The 16,266-nt window shown below is 38.5% G+C and overlaps 1 protein-coding gene across 1 annotated transcript in view; it reads right to left on the reverse strand.

Moving 5' to 3' along the window:
* arih1 (ariadne ubiquitin-conjugating enzyme E2 binding protein homolog 1 (Drosophila)) overlaps nucleotides 1–13,605 on the reverse strand; it is a 231,087-nt gene extending 217,482 nt beyond the window's left edge. The window contains exon 1 of the mRNA XM_039773452.1: nucleotides 13,129–13,605. Coding sequence (XP_039629386.1) covers nucleotides 13,129–13,416 — 288 coding nt within the window. The 5' untranslated portion in view covers nucleotides 13,417–13,605. The remainder of the gene's footprint in view (nucleotides 1–13,128) is intronic.
* Between the last annotated feature and the right edge of the window lie 2,661 nt (nucleotides 13,606–16,266).

Below are 16,266 nucleotides of genomic sequence, written 5' to 3' on the forward strand. Positions count from 1 at the left end.
CGGTTCCGTACAGCTCACCTTGGTTCGGCTCAGTTCGGCTCGGTTTGCGTTTCGACTGCAGTTTAGTACCGCTTTAGAGTGGGCGGGATTATTCACGTGTCGTTATAGTTGCGCCGCCTCTACTGCAGTGACACCGTGGAACTTTTACAACAACACGCAGACAACGACAACACTTTAGCTCGACGACGCGCAAGGTTAAGCATCTAAAAAAAGCACATCACTAGCTAACTTTTATCACTGTTACAAAGCATAAAATGAACTTAACTGCCAGTGTAACATTAAAATGCTGATTCTGTATATTACAGATCTTCCACATTTTGCAAAAAAGTCGCCGCAACAGACCATCTGTTTGGACATTTAACCGTGCTTCAGAGTGGTGGGATGTGATTGTTCCCGGTGTTACAAACACTCAGTGGCTGGAGAACTTTCGAAACTTCCGCGTGTCTGTACCTTTAAAGAAAAGAATAGCCAGTGACGCAGTAATGACAATTTTCTCCGGCCAATCAGTGACCAGCAGAGTTTACACGTCACATTTTGGTAACGGTTCGGCACGCTTGGAACCTCGGCTGAGGTGGTACTAAAAAAAGGACCAGGTACCAGGTACTGTTCCCAGTGGAAAGCCCCGCAAAAGTGAGCTGTACTGAACCGTGTCGTGCCGTACTATGCAGTGGAAAAGCGGCTAAAGTAAGCGCTGCAATATATAAAGATGAGGAAAATCTGGAAGGTTCTGTTTAACAAAGTTCCTGATTTGAAGATATTGAAAGAAATGTGTAGCTGGAATGTTAAATTTGGAATGTAAGTGTTCAATGGATGCAAAGACGTTGTCTATATAAAGATCTCTATGCAAGTTAATTCCAAATTTTTTCCAGATATTAAAAACTGCATATGTTTGTGAAGGTTGAAAGAGGTGGTTCTCTTACAGAGGTGCCACAGACAGAAGCTTCTCCGTCTTAAAATGCTTTCTATATTGGTTCCAGATTCTAAGTGAGTGGAGCACAATTGGGTTATTTGTATACAGTAATCCCTCGCTATATCGCGCTTCGACTTTCGCGGCTTCACTCTATCGCGGGATTTTATATGTAAGCATAACTAAATATATAACGGATTTTTAAGCTGCTATGGTTCTATGGACAATGTGTCTTTTTACTTCCTGTACATGCTTCCTCAGTTGGTTTGCCCAGTTGATTTCATACAAGGGGCACTATTGGCGGATGACTGAGAAGCTAACCAATCAGAGCACGCAGTTAAGTTCTCCTGACTGAGAAGCTAACCAATCAGAGCCCTCAGTTAAGTTCCTGTGTGCAGTGTTAACCAGGAAGTCTTGTCTCGCTCATTCAGCATCAACGTGTTTCGCTGTGTAAAGAGTTAACTTTTGTGCTCTTTTGTGTTTATCTTTGTGCATAGTCAAGCCCTTCATTATGGCTCCAAAACGATCTGCTAGTGCTGCTGCTTCAGGGGCCGTGCCCAAGCGCCAATGGAAGATGTTAACGACTGCCGAAAAGGTAAACATTTTGGATATGCTGAAGGATGGGAAAAGCTACACCGCTGTAGGACGCCATTACGGCATCAATGAGGCTACGATTCTTTTTATTTAAAAAGTAGGAAAGGAATATAAGATCTACAGCCGCAGTGTCCTTTTAACCAGGGTCCAAAACGAGTTGTAAGTGGATGTAATAAGGTAGTAGTCTGGATGGAATCTGCTTTAGAGATTTGGATTGAAGACTGCCAGAAGAAGAACAACGGCAGTGCTTCACATTTGCCTGAAGAGGCTCCTTTGGAAGAGCTGTAACGCTCTCCTTTGTTGTGCAGTAAAATTAAACTCATTGTTATCGGACAAGTCATTGTGTTTTTGTTGGTGAGTAACCATAATTAATTTTCTAATTACAGTACTTAGTACATGTACGTACGTTTAGTGTCACTGTACACACATTTACTGTATACTATTTTCTTGCATTGTACGTATTTATTGCTGGTGGCCTGTCTATCGTAATGGCTGTAACATATGTGATATCAGAGACACTCGATATCTTTAAAATAATATTTAGGTTTTACTGTATATAAACAGTGTGTTTATATACATAATTTCAATGAATCTTACCTAATATCTAAGAGAATACAAAGGGATTATGCTGTATAACTATGCGAGGAATATTTATAAACAGAGTTTATAAGGGCTTAAAATATATAAAAATAACCATACAAACATACGGTTTCTATTTTGCGGATTTTCACCTATCGCGGGGGGTCTGGAACGCAACCCCCACGATCGAGGAGGGATTACTGTATTGCCGATAACTTGTGTTTATTGGAGCACAGAGCAAGGAATACAAATAAGTACTGCAGGTTTTACTTCTATTGCGGTCCAAGCCTGTGTATGTTCTTCTATTTGTGTCCGGGTTCTTATCGCTTGTATATTTGCTGCCCAGTAATAAAACTGGAAGTTAGGTAGAGCCATGCCGCCTTTTGCCTTTTGTCTTTGTAGGGTCGCTCTTTTGATGCGTGGATGTTTTGAACTCCAAATAAATTAGGTTATTGTTGAATCTAATTGCCTAAAGAATGAATTATTAATGTATATTGGAATGTTTTGCAATAAAAAAAAAAAAAAGAAACGGACCTAGTTAATACTCCAGAAACTGCCTGTAACATGCTCACAATCCAAAGCACATGTATATCAAAGCGAATTTCCCCATAAGAAATAATGGAAACTCAGAAGATTCGTTCCACAACCCAAAACTATTTATAAAAATGATTAATACAAAATAAAGTAAAAATACATTAAATAAATTAACCTGCATTTTACCTTTGAAAAGAATAATTGCTGGTGCGAGTGAGTTTCTAAACTCTTGTGGGATTCCACCCATTGGGATGACATGCGGAATAGCGTCCTGAAACAACTGCAGGCTCCCAGCGCTGTAGCAGTTCGCCTTAAAAGCGAATCCGAAAAGATTGCAGACATGCTACAAGCGCCTGCCATTGATGGGTGATACAAGGAACATTATAAATGCGCAGGGCACAGTATTACTTGGCCACTAACCTGGCCCCGACCTTGCCTGACTGTTGTGTCCGTGCGCAGGAAAGTGGTAGATCCCGCCACAATAAATAACCGTACTGTTCCTGTTTCAAGCTGAATAAAGCTGGTGTCACTAAAGTACTGAGACTCAGCTTCGTGTTTTGGGGTGCAAGACAGAGACTCACACATTACAACACACACACACGGTCACAATGCCTTAGTAAACAGTACACGCTCGTACAGATGTTGACTATATGAGTGAGGCACAGCAACTGAGCCCAAGAATGGGAGACGATTGCCCACAATCCCGCAGCAAGAGACAGAACCTCCATCAGCACAGCTCAGATCACGTGATGCTTGGCAAACAAAACATATACATACAACTTGTACTGCAAGATCTTGCTCATTTATCAAGTCAAAATTAATTAAAAATTTTAACTCATCTTGCAAAACACTCGCAAACCAAGTTACTCGCATTCCAAGGTTCCACTGTAATTGAAACTGACCGATTTCAAATAATATACTGTATCTACAGCTGAACTACCAATTTAACAATAATCCAAAAGTTGTCTTTAAGGTCGCTTTCAGAATTGCAATGGACAATAATAAAAGTTATTGCCAGTAGCACAAACACTACGAACTGTTCTATATTACTCATTACTCCTACTCCATTACTGATACAACTGTACATGATGAGTGCATACCCAAATATGGCAGATTCACATAGTCTAAAAGCAAACAAGTGCAGCAGGAGTGGAGCAGAGGACAGACTTGTAAACGGTCTCTGATAAACTAAGCTAAGTGTGAAGCACCTTAATAAACAGTGGGAATTTAGCTTACCATGCTGAAGGCAAATCTTCACTCGCTCCCAGATGTTTTTTTTTCCCCCATGTGCTTATGCACGACAGTCGTATTTCCATGCCATGCCAATTGTGCATTGCATAATTTACAACCAACCTTTTTTTGGAAGGCTTTAACACAAATCGTTTCCATACTTTTGCCATTTTAGGTTGAAATTTTGGACTTTTGTCTCCTCCATGGTGAAATGCACTTCTACTGATCGTGACAAAGCAATGTGTGTGATATCACCGATCCAACTATTCGATAATGAAAATCGTTGGCAACAAATTTAATAATCAAATTTACCGATTTTTGTCAATTAGTTGTTGCAGCCCTCTTCACATCTGAATGTAGTTCAGTGCCTCCAATCTGTGTTTACAATATGTTACAGTAGATGTTCATTATCAGTAACAAACTCTAAAAGGCAATTGTACAAAGTATTGGCCACTCGGTGGAAGCGCAAGTTATAGCTTGCTTCAGTCAGTGGAGTGGTGGGGGAGACGTTGAACTTTTTTAGTGTTCAGACTCTATGAAGCATTAAGATTTATCTTAAAAAAAAAAAACAGCCTATTAATAATAAGTGCTGTCCAATTATGGTTTGAATAATCATATTAAAAATAAGTAAATATTGAAATACTAGCAGACCCGCAGCATAGCATACGGTGCATAATTATTCATTGATGGGCGAAAACTTCCTGAAAGACACAGTTGTCCAAATGGGGTGGGTTTGAGGATACGACTGTGAGTGAATGAAAAGATGGAACTCTGGAGAGAGCAACATACAATAGTCCGTAACTGAAAACTGGTTTTGGCAGATACAGGTATATCTTTTTGAAAGTTTGGCCCTGTACCTTCTTAATTGTCATTGCAAAGGCTAATCTAACAAGAAATTGTCTGCGTGTAAAAGAGAAAGGCAAATTTGAATCTGATGGGGTCAGGGAAATCCGGGGAATAAGGACAGTTTGTGAGGTAGGAGCTGCAATAGCTTTACACTCTAGTACATTGCGGTGAATGCTGGTAACAGTCAGTCTAGTGCCATTACAGAGACCTCTTGCTAGCATGAGGTTTCTGAGAAGCATGACGACTGAACCAATTTTATTTCTGAGTTTATGCAGAGGCATGCCAGTGGGAGTAAGACTGTTAAAAAAATTCTTCGGGGAATTAAAGTTGATCTGCAGGACCGTCTGTGACGATGGAGTCAACACTGGTGAAAGTTACTTCGTCGGTAGGGATAAGTTTCAATACTTGTTCATTAAGGTGTAGCAAGTCTTCGTTGGTGACGCTTAATATAGCTTGCATACTGAGTTGTTCCGGAGTGACAGTTGAGAAGTCAATGTCGCCATATAGTTGTTGAACGGGATCAGAATTAAAGGAAAACAATGTGAAGGTAATGTTACAGCTGTTCCGATTATCCCCCATCTCCAACATCGAGGAGCCATTTTGCGAAATGTTCTTCGTGAGGAAGAGCTCTCATATTTGTCGTCAGTGTAAGTACATGCATGTGACGCCAAAAGGCTGCTTGTTAATGCAACTGGAGACAGTAAGTGCTTGGGAGCCACGCATAATGACAGGGAGTATTTGTTGGAAATCTCCACCCAATAGTATCGTTTTCCCTCCATAAGGCTGCGTGTCACCCGTGAGGTCACGTAATAACCTGTCAACTGCCTGGAATGCGTATGCATGTATCATTGGCACTCGTCCCATATTATCAATTTAAATTGCAGAAGATGTTGAGCATGTGGCAAGGTAGATTTGAGTAGTAGTCAGCTTCAACTGTATTTTAAAAACGGAATATGCAGTGCGTCCAGCTGGTAACAATGTTGCAGCTATTCCTGTAGATGCTACGGTTGTAGGAATGTCTCCCCTAGCTCTGATGGTATGAATCAGGGTTTTGTAGACAAGGGTTTTCCCTGTTCCTGCACGACCATCTAAGAAGAAGCATGTTTGTCGTGGATGGGAATCACTGTATGCAGCATGTAAACATGTGTTCGGTGAGGTGTTGGGGGCGGGCACATGAGCAGGCAGTGCGCATGCCTCGAGAACGAGGGTGGGCATGGGAAGAGGGTTAGAGTTGGAGGACAGGGCTCCGACAAGCGTACCCCATGGTCGTGCGACTTGGTCGATATTATATATATTTTTATTTTTGAATGTAGGTTAAAGGTTCTCAGTGCTACTACATGTATATTTGTCTTTAACTTGAGTTATTACTAATAATTTATCTTTTTGCTTGAGGTGCATCTGGCAAAGAATGCAGCTCTAAAGACTAGTGAACTGCACAGCCTCAACTATAAAAATACCAGCAATCACAAAAACAGGATTTTCTGTGAATGGTAAAGGTCATGATCAAAGAGAAAAGTAGAACCGGAACACTTCACATGCCACTTATCATATGTGAAACTTCAATATGAAATAAAAATCACTCCCAATTACTTAAACATTTTAAAAGTACTCATTACTTTACTCCCCTGCACCTTACACTTTGTCCAGCCTCTGTTCCGCATTTTTATTTTTTATCCTCTCCTTTCAGGCAAAGTGATATTTGGCTTGACCACCAACATCGGTGCCTAGCGAGCATGTGTTCACTGTTATGGGCCACATTTATATGAACAAGAAGAGCTCGCTCCATGGCGTACATGCAGAGAAGCTGTGCTTCAGACATTATAACCTCACTTCACTGTAATGGGAGTGTCACTTTGACCGTGCTACTCATATTAGATGACCTTTACAATAATTGAGTTTTATTGTTTTGTAAACAACACAGAACTTAAGAATACAGAATTGTTTCATAATTTTGAGTAGTTTCTAACTGAATTATATGGATATAGTTTAGAGTTATATTGTTTAGTTATATAGTTTTTTTTATTTTGATTATTTCTCTAAATAATTGTTGACACTTTTTGTATATAGTTAAACTCATTTTTATGCATGTTTGGTTATAAAATATAAAACGTTAATTTGAATATTTTTGTACTTGACATTGTGTTTGAGCACAGGGGGTGGGGGCCTATTGGAAATCAAATATAATATGGGTTATTGGAAATCAAAGGCTCTTTTTATCAAAATCTGTACCAGTAGTAAAAATTATCTGATCGGTTGGGCTCTAGTTTTTTTTATTTTTAAATTGGACATTGTTTAAATATTTTAATTGCTTAATTTTTGATTTATTTCTGCTATTGATATGACTGAATAAGGCACTTGGAGTCCAAGAAAGTAAAATGTCATTTCACATATTTTATAAAATACAGCTGTTTGTTTATAATATGCCCCTGGATTTTATTAAGTGCTGAGAAAACAAGTAAATAGTGCAACAGTGTTTTCCTATGTGCGCATTTGTTTATATAGCACCATAAAAACTGTGCTTAGAAAGTGTAGAGAAAATGCTTAACTTTGCTTATATTTTTTCTCTGTATCTTTAGAAGAGTTTGGGTTTACTGCAAAAAAAGAATGTAATTTCAGACAGTGGAGTAGGGTTTTTTTATCATAAGCTAGGAGCGGGCATGCTTGTGGGGTGGCGTTTTATCACAAAGTTACTGCATAACACACTGGGTGGACATATTGCTTCATCTCACAGCTCAAGGAGTGCATGAATTAAATGAGGAAACTGGAAGGTAGACACAGCATATGTAAAAATTGCAAGATATAATCCTTTGGCCCAATGAGACTTTTTCAAGTTCATCTTTCTCCAAAGAATCACTAAACAGGCTAGAAATTTTCAAAGTCTCAATCTGATGTGCTTGGGTTTCAGTAAGATTCAGACCTACTTTGGGCAACAGTCAATCAATATCTTCCTTACAGAGCACCTTTAATGGTGCAAATAATCACTCACCACTTTATATCAAAATTATTATTTACATACAGTGGGTATAGAAAAGAATCACCCCCCTTGAAAATATTCAAATTTCGTTGCTTATAACTTACACACAACACACACTTGTTTCCAGTGTTTACTCGATGCAACCTATATCACCTAAGTCAAAGATATAATAGCAACAGTACAGAAAAATAAATAAAAAAACAAGAATCTCTGACCGATAAAATATCACCCCTTCCAAAACAATATATGCAAACTCAATCAGGTGCTAAGTAATCACTTTCTTTATTACACACCAAGGTAATGGGCTGTGATCATGAACTGAAAACAGCTATTTCTGGAGCATTCCTGTGCTTGGTAGTCATCTGAAAGCAAACAACTGACTATGGGAGGCAATGCAATTTCAAAAGATCTCAGTAAACTAAAGTCCATAATTAAGAAGTAAAAAGTGTTTGGTACTACTAGGACCCTCCTCAGATCAAGCAGTCTCTCCAAAGTGTATGTAAAAGCAATGAAGGAACTGCTCAGGGATGCTACCAATAGGCCAATGTCAACTTTGAAAGAGTTACAGGACTTTACGGCAAAGAGTGGTCATTGGGGACATATGACAAAAATATCACAAGCATTCCTCAAGACTGGCTAGTATGGGGAAGCTGCAAGAAAAAAGCCACTATTCAAGAAAAGCCACATTAAATCCTGTTTGAGCTTTGTCAAAAAGCACCTTGAAGATTCAGAGTCCAAGTGGAAAAGGTGTTATTGTCAGATGAGACCAAAATCAAACTATATTGCCTCAACACCAAAGAGTACACCTGGTGGAAAGCCAAAACAGCTTGCCATCCAAAATACACCATATCTACAGTAAACCATGGAGGTGGTAGCATCCTGTTGTGGGGGTGTTATTCTGTAGTAGGGACTGTGGCACTTGTCAGGGTAGAAAGAAAAAATGGGGCAAAATATCCTCAAATTCTTGAAGAAATCTGCACCTGTAAACTTGACAATGACCCAAAGCACACAGTAAAATTGACTACACCGTGGCTAAAGGTGAAAAAATTAAATGTCCTTGTGTGGCCTAGTCTGAGCACAGACGTAAGCCCTACTGAAAATCTATGAAATTATTTTAAATTTGCAGTCCACCAACAGTCACTATCTAATTTGACTGAGCTTGAACAGTTCTGTAAAGACAAGGGGGTAAATGTGCAAAGTTGGTACAAAACTATCCCAAAACACTCATGGCTTTGACTTGGATATAATAGGTTACATTGATTAAATAAAGCTGATAAAAATGTGTGTGTGTTTTCATTTAAGGCTGTAACGCAACAAAATATGAACATTTTCAAAGGGAGTGCTTCTTTTCCATACCCACTGTAGATAACAGTAAATCTAATGAAACTTCCAAAACCGTTTAATAAAAATGCTTTAATACTGTGCTACTTACACAGATGTGGATACTGCAGAAACTTTTAGTCTCCCCCATTTCCATGTGACAGCAAGGAAGGAATAACCTTTAGGTTTTCTGAGGAAAAACTGACATGCCTGTAACATTTATATGCTTTTTTAAAAAGCCTATAACACCATTTACAGGAAAGCAGAACGCGATTGACTTTGTCTCCATTTTGCTCTCTTTAAATATATGTATATTTATATATTAAAAAGTGTTCATTGTTGACTACTGAATTTACCATATTAATTCTTGTTACCTTCTCAGTGCTGTGAAAAGCCAGGGCCTTTCCAGGCTGTACTGGATTAAAGACGAAAATAAAGCCTGCATGTTATGTTCAAAAGGACACACATACAAATACAAGGCCAATCCAGAATAATTAATTAGCCTGCACAGAATCTCTTTGTGGGAAATAATTGCAGTGCCCTGCAAAAATTCCCACAGATAGAAAGTAGGAGGTGGTAACTCTAGGGCTAAGCCAATGGTCAAAGATATCATCCATTGCTAACTGGCTGGACATCGCCAAAGTTTATTATATATACAAAAAAAAAAAAAAATTGTTGATTGGCCTCAACCCCATGATAAGAAAATATGCTATACAGTCAATCCATGCTAAAATACAACAAAGTACCATTTTTTTCTAGAACACATACCAAGACACCATACTTGACTGAGTAAAAGTAATTAGTAACTACTAGTTTGCAGCTAGAAGAAATTTATTCAAATCCATTCTATAATGAGACAGACCTAATTTTTGGTTCATGTCAATATGGCATAACTTATAAGAATTTTAAATGAACTGGAATGAATCACCTTTGAGTAACATTGATGTAACTCAACACACGTAGTAGTATTTTATAGGTATTCAGAAATATGTTAGACAAAAAAACTAACTCCTGCATCACCACAACCACCACAACAACAACCAAAAAGATGCAATGGTGTCAAACTGTCAATGTTTCAATTTAATGTGACAATGTGAACTCCTACGACACAGCACAGCCTTAGCTATCTCCAGACAATATTCCAAGTCAGGATTTGAATTCCAGGCTCTGGTCATGAAAGGCAAAAATTTGCACCACTGTGCAACCAACATTGACTATAGAAAATCTACATACAAGTACCACTGATGCATATTTTTGAGAGACTGGCGATTTAGTAGTACCTTGACTCAAGTAGAACATAAAGGGAGAAAAGAACAAAATTTGTAATACTCAAAACACAAACAATTAGCATAGTCACAAGGATTAAAGAATCTAGGCAGTAAGAATAACCTTGGAGGTCAATTATCACCCCACATGAGGATAGTAGATGTCACATAGTATATGTGTACCAAATTTCAGGTCAATAGGTCAAATGGTTTGTGAGCTACAGGTGATTTAAAATCCTGGATAGACAAACGGACAGCCACAGTTACGTATTATAAGAGAATTTTTAAGAACTATAAATAAAAGGAACATCATTTTTAAAAACAGAAGAGAACACAAGGCTCTTTAGGTCCCACCTGAATGACAGATGGAAGTTTAAAAAAAAAATAAAAATCTTAGAAAAAAACTAATGTCTAGAAGCTGTAAAGCAGAATACCATTTTGGAAAAGATGCTTAGCCATACTTTATAATGTTGAGAACAGTATTACCCACTTATCGATGATGCAGCACCTTGGAACAATTTTTTCAGCAATAAAGATTTATTTAGCTTATCTATAGCATGTAGAGATATAAATTAATATTTATGATGCTTGTGGCTATAATCAGGCCGAAATAACACAACAATGTGACAATAAACCATGACTATAAAACAGCCTGGCTAGGACCAGGTGTAACATGCGTGACTTGGTGCTCCTCTGCTGTTGAAGCCCATAGCCACATCAAGAATCACCTCTGATTCTAACCAAGTTAACTACTTCCTTTGACTTTGGCACTTGTTTAGGACACTGCTTTGTAGAATAGGAAGCATTTCCTAAAATATGTAAATACAGGACTGTCACAAGAAACCTTAGAGAAAACACCCATGCCTCACAAATGAATGAGGCCAAACGTAATTCTCATTAATGTTTCCATCCAGTTCTTATGATATAACATTTGTCATATTGAGCTAAAAATAACATGGAAATGCCTACAAGAAATGTGCTTGGTCACTATACTCCTGCTGAAACCTCAATAGTGAATCAGTTACCAATTTACAGATAAGCTGCTACAATTTGCTGCTGTGGTTTGTTGTGCAAAACTGGACACACTCCCTTACTCAATGTGCCACACAAACCTTTCTTTCAAACACACCAAACAGCTTCATTGAACATGTGCTACCAAGTATTTTGTCACTGCAAAGAGAGTGGTTATACCATTACACAAATCTAATAGGCATGCGCTGACAGTACTATAAAGTGGATAGTTTTAGAATAGTTTTCTACCTGGTCATTTTATTGAGCTGTAAGCACTTACAAAGTATGACAACCATTGCTCTTGCTTTCGAGAGCTCTTCTCTTGGTATATTTTCAATGAACAGATTTTGGTGTGCTTTGTTGTGCTACAGCTTGTAACTTCAATTGATTTCTCAGTTTCAAAACTACTTCACACTCTACTCTTTATGTTGAATCATTTACATGTTCAAAATATGAGTCAATGTTGCAGTTCTAAATGCATTACAGTCGTAATACTTAAGTTAGATATGGGTTATATTTTCATTTGCATTGTAAACAAGTTGGGATGGTGTATTATACTCAGAGATGGAGATCCTAAATCACCACTTACTTCTAAAATTTACAGCTCCAATTTTTGTTTCATTTCAGTCCTTTAAGCCTATAAAACCATGAAACTTCTGAACAAAACAAATAAGGATATGCTACATGGTGTTAAAGTGTTACTTAAAATACAAAATCATTCTGAGAATGAATTAACAAAAAAAATATATAAAAAAGGGGGAATTGCTAGATTATATTTGCAGTCCTAGGGCAACCATGTTCAAATGATAAAATCTCACCTGGGTCCCCACTGTTTAGATCTGCCATTTAGCAAGAAAATCTATTCCAAGTAAGATGCCACTTTTAAAGTGGGAAAAAATGCTGTTTCATTCCCTGTCTAAGATGCTGAAAAAGGTACAAAATTTTGTAACTTGTGCAGCTAACAATTTGCAAACTCGCATGGCCTTCATCCAAACGATTGAACATTGAATTCACCTATGCATATATAAAGTACTGACTGTTTAATAAGACGTTTCTGCAGAACAACTACTTCTTAAAATAAAACAGGTGTTCTTGCTAATCTTAAAAAAGCAAAGCTGATAAAGTTGAATGTGGAACACTGTCAATTGTGTTAAATAACTTCTACATGTAATACCACTAGAGCAAGAACAGAACATATTTTTGGACACTCTGGTTCGCTGTCACGTATATTTCAACTTACGATTTAAAGCAGGCAGTGAAAACTGAATCAATTACAACTGAAGTAACGAAAATCAAGCATACCACAAATAAGCGTTTTCCTAAAAAAACAAGGCGTTAAGCAGATGGAATGCACGTTTTACACTTTAAGTCGTTTTAATGGTTCAGAAGCCGTACCAACGAGGTACATCGCAACCTGTTGCTAAACCGCCGGAGGAATAAACTTACTGTTTTACGTTTACCAGTGACCAGAACTTATACATTCCGCCATGTTTTAAGGCCTAAGGAAAAAAAACCCAACTATTAAAACAAAATCATTTTCCCAAAATCCAGTGTCAGTGAACTATGAGTCCGATCAGCTCTGTATCTCAAAAAAACATTCAACCAGTAAGCTTCAAAAGTGTACAACCAGCCTGACACCCTACCTGGGCAATAATGCTACTCTCTCGTAGAGGAAGAGTTAACAAACACTTAACGTGAACAATTTACTCTTTAAAATGTTTCCAGCAGCTAATTTTGACATCATTCTCCGCCCATGCTCCTCTCTGTCCGCCCGGTTAGACCTCCGATTACTCAACTTCTTCGTGGCCTAGTACTGCTCAACTGATCCCCGGTCTTTCCTGAGCCAGTCCTGCCAATAGGCACCTCACCTGTATGACCTCATTGACCTCCCTGATGCACTCCACCATGTGCTGAAGAATCTGTTCTGCAGTTAAAACTTCAAAGCGATAATCCTCTTCTTCATGGCCAGGCCCCAGACCGCTGCCTCCCGTCTCTCCACACACGTCCCGCTCGCCGCCGGCCTCGGCAGGATCGACCAGCTCCACCTCCTCGAGCTCCAGGGTGTCGTCTTCGGGCTCCTCTTCGGCACTGTCTTCGCTACATTCCTCCTCGTCGTCAAATTCATAATTGTAACCCTCGTCCGAGTCCATTATCATATAATGGTCGGATTCCGGGGAGTGAAAAAGCGTTCAGATAGCTCTCTCTCTCTGTATTTTTTAAAACCCACACTGCTTTTTTATTTTTCAGCCGCAGAGAAAATATCAACACAAGCACCGCCGCAGCTGAACCAACAAAGAGACACGGCGTCACACGTTGACGCGAGGCTTGCGTCACGCAGAGTAACAAACAGCTCCTCTCAAGCTTCGTCACGAGTGTCAATAAAGTCGATTGAAAAAGACCCGGGATTTGACGTCAGGCAACGGGCATATAGGCTGAGGCAGCCATATTTAGTGTGGCAAAGCAAATGGCTTTGGGGGTGGAAACTTACAAGTAATGTACGGTATTAGATGTTACTAGCAAAGTTTATTGCGCATTGTATGATATTCATTGTTATGCCTGCCTGTTTAAATGACATTTTTCTGATGAAACTGTCACTTCATTAATTTAATTAAACTAATCTGTTCAAACAATTGCAAGTTTTTAATTTTTTTCTAATTGAAAAATAGTTTTTTCCATAACTAAAAATCAATATTTTTTGATTTTGCAACAACAGAAAACAATGCTAAATGTTAAGGTATAACACTATAACTCCATTAACTTTTTTTAGTTAATTGGGGGAACTTGTTAGGAATGTAAAATAGCAAATATTATACTATTATTTAAAAAGGTTGATCAGGCAGATGCATGTAACTATAGACCAGTAAGCTTAATGTGAATCAGAAGTAAATTAATTGAAGCAATTACTTAGGAAAATGTTGGTAAACAGTTAACATGTGTTCAGACAAGGGAGGTTGTATTTTTCCTTCTTTTGCTTCTTCCTCTTCATCTTTTCCCATTTCTTTGTGGGATTGATGTGAGTGATCAACCTTCTCCATACAGCTCAGTCCTGCACCTCCTCACCAGTCAAGCCCTTTTCCTCCAGATCTTCTTTTACTTTATCCATCCATCTCTACTTTGCCCTCCTTCTCTTTCTCTTCCTCTGAACCTCCATTCCCATCACTCTTTTGCTCACATATTCATCGTCTCTCCTCATCACGTCCAACCTACTTTCCTGTACTTTCTTAGATATCTCTGCCACTTTTGTTGTGCCTCTGACTATTGCATTTCTTATTCTGTAACTCCACACATATATCTCATCATTTCCATTTCTGCCACATCTAATTTCTTCTCTTGTACTCCCTTTACTGCCCATGTCTCAGCTCCATTCATCGTTGCTAGTTTAAGCACTGTCTTATAAACCTTACCTTTAACCTTCATCTTAATTCTTTGATCACACAATACTCCTGATACCATCTTCAAATTGTTCCATCCACACTGGACTCTATGGGTTATATCTGCACCTAATTATCCATCTTGGGCTACTGCTGATCCTAGATATTTAATTTTATCCATTTTTATTAATAGCTGTTCCTCCTCTCTAACAACTTCTGAATCCTGATCATTGTTAAACCTCATATATTCTGTGTTCTTTCTATTTATCTTTAGTTCTCTATCTGCCAAAGACATTCTCCAGTCTTCGAACTTCCTCTCCACTTCATGTTTTTTTTTTCTGGTGTTACACAACACAATGTCATCAGCAAAAACCATGGACCAAAGGAATTGGTCTTTTATCCTTTGACTCGACACATTTATGACCAGATCAAAAAGATAAGGACTTAAAGAAGGTCCCTGGTGCAGACCTACTCTAACTGGGATCTTGTCTGTTACCACAACATTGCTTTTAAACTGAGTTTTCACTCCCTCATGCATACCCTGGACAATCCTCACATACTTCTCTTGTACTCCTTTCTCTCTCAAGTCCTGTTTTTTCTAGTGTCCTGGAATTCAATGAGGAAGCAACAAAAGCATAAATTCAGAGAGATGAAAATAATATTATTTATCTTGTTTTTCAGAAGGTATTTGATAAGATCCCACATGAGAGGTTGGGCATCAAACTAAAAGAAGTGGGAGATCAGAGTGTAGTGTTTAGATGGGTGCAAAATTGGCTACAGCACAAGAAACAAAGGTTAATGGTGTGAGGCACATTACCGGAATTAGGTGATGTTAAAAGTGGTGTCCCTTAGAGGTCAGTGCTGGGGCCATTGCTGTTTTTAGCAATTGTAAATGATCTGGACAGGATTATAAATACAAAAGCTGGTTAAGTTTGCAGATGATACCAAGCTAGGTGGAAGGGTAATGTAGAATGAGCAAGATTGTTACAAATTAATTTAGATAGCATAAGGCTTTGGCAGATTTGTAGCAGGTGAAATTTGATATAAGTAAATGTAAAGTATTACACATAGGAAGTAAAAATGATAGATTTGAATACACAATGGTGGTGGTGGTCAGAAACCTGAAAGTACCTCTTAGAAAAGAACCTGTGAGTTATAGTGGACTCATCTACATCAAAAAAGTGAGAAACAATCAAGAAAGCCATAAAAGGATTTAGGTTGTATATCACGAAATGTGGAGTACTTATGATGTATGATAATGAAGTATGATTATGCAGCTGGAAATTGAAGGTGTGATGATGAATGTTGTTAGTGCATATACCCCGCAAGTTGGGTGTGCGATGAATCTAAAGGAAATTGAAGACTGCAAAGTGGTGGCAGGGGAAAGTGTAGTTAAGCAGAATAGGATGGTGGTCTGTAGGATGACGTTGGAGATCAAGAAGAGGAAGAGAGTGAGGGCAAAGCCAAGGATCAAATGGTGGAAGTTTGAGTTTAGGGAGGAGGTTAGACAGGCACTGGGTGGCAGTGAAGAGTTCAGCAGATGTAGTAAGGGTGACAGCAAGAAGGGTGCTTGATGTGACATCTGGACAGACGAAGGAGGAAAAGAAATCCTGGTGGTGGAATGAGGAAACACAG

Source organism: Polypterus senegalus, chromosome 12 (assembly GCF_016835505.1).
Source record: "Polypterus senegalus isolate Bchr_013 chromosome 12, ASM1683550v1, whole genome shotgun sequence".
NCBI lineage: Eukaryota > Metazoa > Chordata > Cladistia > Polypteriformes > Polypteridae > Polypterus > Polypterus senegalus.